Source organism: Mercenaria mercenaria, chromosome 3 (genome assembly GCF_021730395.1).
Source record: "Mercenaria mercenaria strain notata chromosome 3, MADL_Memer_1, whole genome shotgun sequence".
Classification (NCBI taxonomy): Eukaryota; Metazoa; Mollusca; class Bivalvia; order Venerida; family Veneridae; genus Mercenaria; species Mercenaria mercenaria.
In genome coordinates this window covers 1126887-1137351 of record NC_069363.1, presented here as the reverse complement: position 1 = coordinate 1137351, position 10465 = coordinate 1126887, and the positions used below count along the sequence as shown (strand labels likewise).

Sequence of the window (10465 nt, the reverse complement as noted above, 5' to 3'; positions counted from 1 at the left end):
TCGAATGCATTATCGATGTAAAACTTTATCATTGATAAAACTGTCAATTTAATGTATAGCAAAAATAATATATATGATAACTGATATAAGTATAACTAGACTGGTAGATACACTAATTCAAAAAATGAAAAAAAGAAAAGACTTTTGAATGTGTATTGAATGTTTCAGATGATTTTTTGGTTGACAAAAAGGAAAGACGAAATATTAGACTTATTTATTTCAAAATTTAAACCAATCAATTATATCACTTTATTTATAACAGTAATTTTAGTTTCTTCCTACATATTTCTAAATATAACAAAATACAGTGGTAACATATTTCAGAGCGCCGTTACGGACAAAACCTATCTGCTTTGGAAGTATGGAACTGTACTATTTTCTAAGAGTATTTAGTAACTTGATACTAGAATATTCCTATACTACTTTGTAAGAAAATAGCAATACAATAAAACGAGATTGCTAGAATTTTAACGTAAGATATGTTACAAAATGTTACAAAAACTGCTTTTGATAACTTATTGTTGATCAAGTAGTATGTTAAAACAATTTTACAAAGAAAGAAAGTTATAGTAAATTCAATCAGTAAATATATAATATAAAGGAAAATCACTACAGAAAGTATGATAATAAAACTAAGGTCGGAGGGATGTGAACTTTCCAATAATTAAACTTCAAGATATTCTATCTTGTTTCAAACTAACCTTATGGTATAGTTTGCAACCGACCCCGTTTTATATAGCTATTACTTAGACCGAACTTGTTTAATGTATCTCCTTTTAACGAGCACTTGTATTTTGCTCAGTTTGCTTCAAATGGAAACGCATATTTTCTAGAACAGAATTTTAGCCGCTGCGTTAGAACACTGACTAATAAAATAGATACGGCTATCAGTAGGTACAAAAAAGAGTTATTAACAAACAAAGCTAAGCATCTGATCTACCATAGCACTTACAATAAAGTTATCTGGGTGCAACGGCACTGAAGCAACGGAATTAGTTGCGTCTCTGTTGTTCAAGATAATAACTTTTTTATATAACCCGTTAAATGTCTCAAATATGATACGTGAGAAAACATAGCCGAAAAAATCGTTAATGCCACCTTTGTCTTCTGTATATGTATGTGGCATTTTGATAAATATTTTTACTTTGTTATTTCTTTCTAAAAGTTTCTCGATACTAACTCTAATTAATCGCATTTTATTCCTAAAGTTTTCATGATGGAGTGTGCTCATGTGAGCAAAAATATGAAATAAAAATATCGCATCTTCATTCGACGATATTGACTCTAGTCGTTTTGGTATCGATATAAGAGAATGTTTCGGGTTCCTGAAATAATTTCCAATATGCACAGGCTGACAGTGCAATGCATTGATAACGGTAATATTATGGCTTTCCACTTTGCGGATTGAGAGCATTTCTGACCCCTCGAATTTCGTTCTTTCTGCAGAATATGTGCAGTTATAACGCTCGCAAATATTTGAGTACCACTGTCTTGTTGTTGAGTCACCTACAAGGTAGAGTCTTTTGTTTCTCACACATTCCTGAAAGGTGGTGCCCTTGAACCCTAAGAAAGATTAATAAAAGTGATAGATTTATAAAAAGAATGAATATGATCCACGATAGTAGCAAACTAAAACCTAACCCTGCATAACTGATATGGGTGTGCACATAAAGACGGATGGGTTTACAAATATACATAAAAATGTAAACAAATAGACAACAAGTACACAGCAAAACAAATAAACAAGGAATATATTTAACTGATTTAACTGACTTATAGTGCAAAAAATCAGTAAACAAAAAACAAATAGACAACAAGTACACAGCAAAACAAATGAACAAGGAACATATTTAACTGATTTAACTGACTTATAGTGCAAAAAATCAGTAAACAAATTTAATTCCGGAAACGGTAGGCTTGCTTCTGTGTTTTAGGTCTTGTATATGATACTTTGAGATGGTCAAGACCTGATGGTATTAAACTGCATTATCTATTTTTTCCAACAGGGAATAAACTACATTCGACGATAATTTCAATATTCCATTTGCATAATTACGCAACGCCAAATATTTGGTTAGAATGCGCAGGGCGGTATAGATAGTCTTGAACAAGGAACGAGCTATACTAAAACCTTTGTAGTCAATTAAGTGACAGAAGAATCGCTTTTAATGCAGCTTCTCTACACGTCTATAATCTTTAAACTTGGATAAGCAACAACATTTGGAATCTGCTGAATGTGACTTTCATGATCGTTAAATTTATGTAAAAGACTATGTTTACTGAACATGCACTTATTATCCTTGGACATTTGTTTTTGTTACTTAAATTGCGGATGTTGCCAAACAACTGTGCCTCCTTTGGCACCAACAACACGGTAGTATTGTATTTTTTATGATACTAGATTTAAACGAAAATAGATATATTGACTTTTTAAATTAATCTTAGAATCTTTGCAAGAAATGAACTGTCCAGCCATTTCTGACTAACACTAAAATAATATTAAGACATTACTGATCATATCATTCCCAATTATGCTTCATTTTGTTTTGTTTATTGATGACCTAAAGTTTTCCTTAAATTCTTATCTAGTTATTAGACATCATATGTGTCAATAAGTTATTCATATTGTATGGTTTTCAAGGAGGTTCTAGCATAAATACTTATAAACACAGAGTCAACATTTTTTTGAAGTCTGAATAATTCTATGTTTTTTTTCAAGAACCTTTAACGTTGGTGATAAATGAAAGTGCTGGGATCCTTTTATGATCCTCTTAATATGAGGCCGTTTAGAAACATAGATAAAATAGAGAAAAGTTGAAACTTCACAGGTCGCTCAACACAACAGAAACAAAAATGTTGCAGGCTCGGTTTGATTGAGCCTGTTCATGGACGGTAGTGGAAATGCATGCTACCGTCCACGCCCTCTAGCCCCGGGTTGAGCAGAACTCAACATTTACACATGCTAAAAGTACAAAAAGCAATTTAGAGACATCCGCAGATATATTCAAACGGCGGTGAACATGGAACCTTCAATGATACACGTGTTGAGGCGTGTAATTCCATGAAGAGCGGCGTCTGGTCCCCAGATAAAGAAAAGGGTTTGCCCCAAACGAGAAAACAATGGGCAGAAATAAACAAACTGGAATTTAGGAAGGGGATTTGAGGTTATGGAGCCTGCGTATCACAGGAACTGTCAAAAGACAAAATTAAAAAGCAGGCACCATATCCAAGGGGTGATTATACAATACCCAAGGCTATGAAAGCGGGAGTATTGAAAAAAGTCTTATTGAAAACCGTTCATGTATTTCTAAATAGCCAGGTACTACCAATTTTGTTGATTCAGGGTGAACATCAGAAAGATATTTTTGGGAAATTGTCCTGTATTTCTTAGTAGAGAGGTACATGCATAAACCGATGTGAACATGGATAGTGTATTAGTGACAAAATAAGGAATTTTCTCAAAATTGTTTTACCGGTGCTTGATCTTGAATTATCCGCCCTAGATTATTTTTTATTATTTTCTGACTTTCAAGGGTAGAAAACTAATGGCCGATGCTGGGTACCTATGATTTACTTTATTTTATATTTCTGTTTTTCTTTCTGTCAGCACACACAGTTTAAAAGAAAAAGGTTCTGTCCGTAAGAAAATTTGTTCCATGTCAATATGTGGTAAATGCCCTTGACTATGAAAATGACAAAACGATACCACGTTCTGGTCTTTCCCTTTGACTAAATTTCTTTAAACTTTGTTTATAGAATGCAAATGATGACTGAAACAAAACTATAAACTTAAATGCACAATTCCCTTGTCTTAATCTTGAATTATCTTAAACAATTTAGTATTTTCTGATTTTCAAGAGCAGATAATGCAAGATCGAGCACATGTACCTATTGTTTTTAATACAAAAATCCGTTTTAACCTCATTCTCAGTAAGTACACAAAGTTTAAAGAAAGTCTGTCTGAAGGAACGTTTTTGCCTGTATACATATGAAGCACTGTCAGATGTAAAATCTCAAATAATTACAAAAACATGTAAATAAGTCAGTTCATAGAAACACACTTATAAACATAAGATTAAAGTTATCAGTCTCTTTACGAAATCAAAGTTAATTATGCAATATGTCATATTAGCCCGGCTTATAAGTTATTTGATCTTGCACATTTTAGTAGAGACAAGCCATGGACATAAAATGATTGAAGGTTATGTCAAACAGAAATCTGGGTATGGAACACTGACCTATCGCACCTTCTCTTGTCGGGGGTAGACAACTCATATAAAGGATATTTTCAGCAGACTTCTTTTTAAATCGTCATATTTTGCTCAAATTTTAATAAAACTTTAAGATTTTTTGGATTTAAGTGTTTTATTTTACTATCTTTCTATTTATAGTAACAAAAGTAGGTTTATTCTCAAGTTTATTCATGCGCAACTTTATAACTAAATAATATTTTTAGAAAAGACAAAAATATTCATTGTGGTTTATATACAGCAATCGTTCCTTCTTTTTTATCAAAATTACCGTAACATGTTTGTAACATAACATTCAAGTTTTCAATACAAAACCCTTAAAGGGAATTCCTATAGTTTTTAATGCGCATCTTTCTGCGCAGCCGACACTTTCTATGGAAAACTGAACTGAAGTCAACATTTGTTGAAACATGTTACAGACAATCTTAAATATGAGGAATCTTGAATGAAATAACATTTTTGATAAGTTATATCAGTAATCAAATGTTGATACTGGATTGTGTTGTATTGACAAGTATCATGCCTGACAGGTATATTGCTATTTTTGTGGTTGTGTTTTCACATCGCATTTTAGTATAAAGACAGTGTTGTTCATATAATGTAAGATAATTGACTTAGTACTGATAAGACAATATCACCTTTCAGATTATTTAGTATGCAATTATAGAAAGAATTAAGAATTTTTAAAACTTTTTTTAAACTTTTAGCAGACATACATGTAATCAATTTGGGCAGGTTCGCGCCATTTCCGTCCGAACAGGTGTTTGTATTCTAGCGGTCTTAACATAAAATTTAACCTGGTGACCCATACATTTAGCCATTTTTATGCTCACAATACAATTATCTATACACAAGAAAAAAAGGAAAAAATTCTATGAAAGAGTTTTTTCAAAATTTAAAAAAATATTCTTCACTATGGGTATTTTTCATTGAAAAAAGTTCACAAAAGTAAATATGAAACAATATTTTTTTTTTTCATTTGTACCCATCATTGTAAGGATAGAGTATTACAAATATGACTATGATATCAAGTAAGTATATGATAAAATCTGTAATAAGAAAAAAACCGTATTGGGCTGTCTGGATGTATATTTTGGTTGGTATTTATAAAAAAGCAGAAAATTATGAAAATGTTCAAAAATCGCTGGCAGTTTCAGCAACAGTGGGTGTGTTTAAAGCAATTTTTCACAAAAACAAGCCTGGTGACCTATTATTTTTATTTGTTCATTGTTTTCAGCACACATTTTCCTATCATATATATGAATTTAAAAAAATTCTATGAAAGAAAAAAAATTATCGGAATTCTCTTTAAGACAACATTTTTTACACTTTTGTGACATTATTCGCGATCGAATATATTATTTTTTCCGAACAAATCAATTAACGCAATTCAAAGGGAGGTAATCGGTACATGGAAATAGATTGTGAAAATTTGTCGCATCACCGTGATTAATGTGTTATTATATTGCTTAGTAACAAGTATCCAGGCACTTATGTATTTAGATTAAAAGGTTCGTGGTCTCAAAAGGAATAATTGAGTGGAATCATTCATGGCGATTTACCATTTAATAAATAGCACATTTGCTGGATTTGGTTGCAAGTTAAATAAAGAAGACAGTAGTCAATTTTTGTTTATTTAAGAAATAAGGAATAGTATCTGACGGGTGCGTAGCTCGAGTGATAGATAATAATACGCAGCAGAACGACAAACAACAAAGAGCAAATCACTAAATTAGATATATCATTTCGATTCTAACACGTTACTGATGACTTTAAAGTACACACTTGACGGCACCCATCAAATGGTCGTATTTGCCTATTTCCTATTTTCTGCTGATTTCCTTACCTGCGCGACTGTATGCCGTCTAACGCTTTGATGTAATAATTGTGACGTCATGAAAATGTATTGATGTATGGTAATACACAATAATCAGCTAGGAAAATGAATTCTGTTGTGTTAGAATCTGCGATAAACAACGGTTGACGCGCAGACCGGAAAGACAGCATTATGAACTTCATTATGGCGTCAAATCGTCGCATGACTTCCGATTTGTTTTTTTATTTGGATAAATGAAGCCAAGCAAAATTTTATCACAATATTTCAATGACCATGTAAAAAAAAAAAAATGAAAAAGGCCGTCAAGTGGTTTTTCACCTGATCTATCACGGTTCAGAGCACGGATGCGCAGGAACTGAACCAAAATGTTTTTAATATATCTAATTAAAATGCGATATTTTTAACAACGTGATTTTTATTAAGACATGTGTGTAATATTCTAAGTAAAATGTTTCTATCAATCTAACGACGCTGTTTCACTCTTTGTAACGGCAAGATGTGTGTATCATTCTGTATATTTTTGCAAACTAACGTAATAAAAGATATACTCAAATGAAAAGTATTAAGTCGCGATTTATTTCTTACGTTAATCAAAGTGTGTTTATATCAGACAGATTAATAGTTTTAGATTGAAAGAAAAGTGACATTGAAACATAATTTAATCATACAAAGCATGAAAAGTCTTACAGAGTAATTATCGACCAATTGTCCTAAAGGTCTATGACCAAAGTGTTAATAAAAATCACTCAGAAAAAAGCATATTTCGAACGCATCCTTGTAGTACATACCAAAATGAAAACTGCTAATTTGCTATTTATATCATATAAGTACATTTTTTATTTGTCTTTCTTTAACATTGTTTACACTGATTCAGTTTTGCATTACTTTAACGTTTTTTATAGATAAACGTTTCAATTTACGGCATATATTTATACTAGCATGCATCATTATGAAAGTATCTTATGACTAATGTCCAGTGTATTCATAAAAGAATGACGACGCGACGTCTGTAAGCAACAGAACATCCAAACGTTGTGATATTTAAAACCCCGTTTCGGAAAGCCAATTAACTTCGGTAGAACTATTTATTTATTTACAAATTCCACAACATAAATAAGTTGCTGAACTATAGCATTCATTATGCATAGAAAATGGTAACTATAAAAAAAGACAATTTTCAATATATTTTGAAGCGACACTCTAAACGCATACATAAAACTCTGCCAATGCAAAGATGTTGTCACTGTCAATGACAGTAAAACGATATTAAATTATTTTCTGTTTTATAATGCAGATATTGTAATTTGCGGTAAGAGAGTTTTGACACATCTGCGGATGTTTCTAAATTATTTTTGTACTTGTAACATGTGTAAATGTTGAGTTCTGCTCAACCTGGGGCTAGAGGGCGTGGACGGTAGCATGCATTTCCACTACCGTCCATGAATATGCTCAATCAAACCGAGCCTGCAACATTTTCGTTTTTGTCGTTTTGAGCGACCTGTGGAGTTTCCACATTTCTATTTGATTCTCGGGTCCACTGTTTAGGAGATTTATTACATTTGGATGGAATCTTTTACAGCGTTGACGAGTTCAATAATAAATGAGCCGTAACATGAAATTATAAACAAATCTGACGTCAGAAAATGTGTTTGTGGTTTCCTGACTGGAACATGTTCCTTAATGTGTGTTAACGTTGTTAGTACATGTGACTGTGCACTGAAATATTAGTTAGATGTTTGCAGTGTGCAATGATGAAACAGTCTTTAAATTAAGACTAAACGCGCGTTTTTCTAATTAGCGACGTGCAGCTTGAGTTCCTAAAAGTTCTATTTTATCTGTTACACATTTTAGCATCAAATTAATAATTTTGTGAAATACATGTTACAAAGGGTGGGGTAGGGTGGGCCTATTGTTCATTATAATATTATGTTGATGATTTTTTGATATGTTATCGTTCAAAAAAATATGCGTAAGATCGAACGCAATTACAAGAGTGTTTGAATAAAGTTCAAATTTTGGCCATAAAAATGGTTTAAAATTTTCTTAATCTAAATCTCAGTGTGTCCACTTTTGTCCATTACGGAAACAACATGATGATCCTGAACCTTTCCTAAATGGTACAAAAATACCCGTTGTTGGTAAAGCAAAGTGTTTTCGTGTTATCTTTGATAAAAAGATTTCTTTTATACCAAATATAGATACCTAAAAGTCAAATGTATTTAATCATTGAATCTTTTAACGGTAATTTCAAATACTGATTGGAGAGCAGATCGCAAGCTTTTGTTAAAACTTTAGAAGTTCAAATATAATGAAATCAAGTCGACATACAAAAATCATTTTCCAATTTACATAGACGGTTCAAAAGATGATTAAAAGGTTGGCTGTGCCGCCGTCAGCCACCTACATCAGTCAGAATTACGTTTGCCAAATAACGCTACAATTATTTTAGTCGAGGCAAAAGCTATTGATTTGGTCCTTAATTTTATTTCAAAATGTAATGAAGAAAAGTTTATCATCTCTTCCGACTCACTTTCAGTTCTACCATCAATTCACAGCCTGAATATTCTTCTCAGGGTTCATGAACTATCTCTTAAAGAGTCCATCATATTTTGTTGGATTCCTAGTCATGTTGGTATGTATGGAAATGCTTATTCCGCAGCAAAGAAATCGCTTTCAAAACAACAATCTAAACTGAAATTACCATATACTTATTTTAGGCCAAATATCAACAAATAAATTTTAACTAAATGGCAATCATTATAGAACAATGCTTAGTTAACAAAAACTTCATGATGTAAACCTATTTTAGGTAACTGGCAACAAGGGAACAGATGTGTTCGAGGGAGGAAATTGTCCTTTCTCGTTGTCGAATAGGTCATACCCGTTTGACTCATTCTTATCTTCTGAACACTGAAGATCAACCTAAATGTGTACCAATTCAAACACCGCTTACTATTAAACATACTTTAATTGAATGTGAAAACTTCGACTCCCAGCGCAATTCATACTATAATGTTCAATCGTTAAAATAGTTGATTGAGTAAATTCCTGCCGACGAAATTTTACATTTTTGATGAAACAAATAGGTTTAAATCATAAAATCTGAACCTTATTAAAAAAATTTCACAACTTTTGCAATTTCATTATGGTTGCAACTGAATTGTTAACACTATATGTATATATATATATATATATATATATATATATATATATTTTTTTTTTTTTTTACTTTAATGGTTTTAGATATGCTTCACAAATAACGTTATCAAAGTAACTTTTTCTAGGCGATATATGACATTTTTGTGTCGATTCTCCGTAAAGCCCAACTCATTCATTCATTTTGACTTATTCATGGAGTGTTGTAAACAAAAGCGATACATGTAGTGGGCGGTCCCGGTCAATCAACTGTAGCTATAAATAATGGCAGAAGGCGGAGATGAATCACAGGTATATCTTAGGGTGAAGTATTTATATTCTATTTTATCGTTCAATACTTGTTATCGTAGCGACACGCCCACTTAAAAAATACTGGAAGTCGCACTTCTACCAGTGTTTTACGAGGCTTGTCCGTACAATGTGATCAGATATTGTTTCTACTTCATACCAGACATCTAAAATCATGAGCAAGTCATTTCCCCATAATTTAAATAAATAATAGTTACCGAGAAGGATCTACTGAGAATTTTTTCAACTGGCTGAATCAGGCCGGGTCTCGTATCCATGGTCTTGTTAGTCTGCAGTTTCATGCTAACAGATTTATCCATGAGCAGAATAAAAACACTTAACGATGTCGCATTGATTAATTATTCGTTACTTTAAACATGATCACTGTAGCAACTTTCCAATCAAATTGAAACAAAAGGAGTTAACACTTTATAAAGTAGCTGTCAATAGCAAACACTGACATGCAAGATTTGTCTTCCATGTTCGATTTAATATAGCGCATCACCCTGTGACAACATGAACGCGATGTATGTGTCTTGACCATGCGTAAATGTGGAATAAAATTTGAATATCTTTGAATTTTTAGTTAATTATTGTGGTTATATTTCGTATGTTTAGGAAGTCAATGATCTGTTCAATTCGATTTTGGTATAGCAGAATCGTCAGTTGTTATCAGTGAAGGCACATCAGTCTGTGAGACATATACCTGTTCAGCGGAATCGGAAGACAAAGATATTGTGGAATCAAATAAAGTCCTGGTAACACATTACTTTAAACACTGTTTAGATCACGAGAATGCAATCCATTCTGTGAGCCTGCTAACAATTTAATGCATAAACATTGTGGCTGCAAAAATGAATAGAAAACACGGTAATACCGGTAAAAAGCCAGTATATGCTATCAACTTTGATGACGTGATCAACATCATAACCTT

The 10465-nt window shown here is 32.3% G+C and overlaps 1 protein-coding gene across 1 annotated transcript in view; it reads right to left on the bottom strand.

Annotated features, from left to right (window-relative positions):
• Window positions 1-236: 236 nt before the first annotated feature.
• Window positions 237-10465, bottom strand: part of LOC123525019 (NXPE family member 3-like) — a 55626-nt gene continuing 45397 nt past the window's right edge. Inside the window, exon 7 of the mRNA XM_045303693.2 lies at window positions 237-1563. Coding sequence (XP_045159628.2) covers window positions 911-1563 — 653 coding nt within the window. The 3' untranslated portion in view covers window positions 237-910. The remainder of the gene's footprint in view (window positions 1564-10465) is intronic.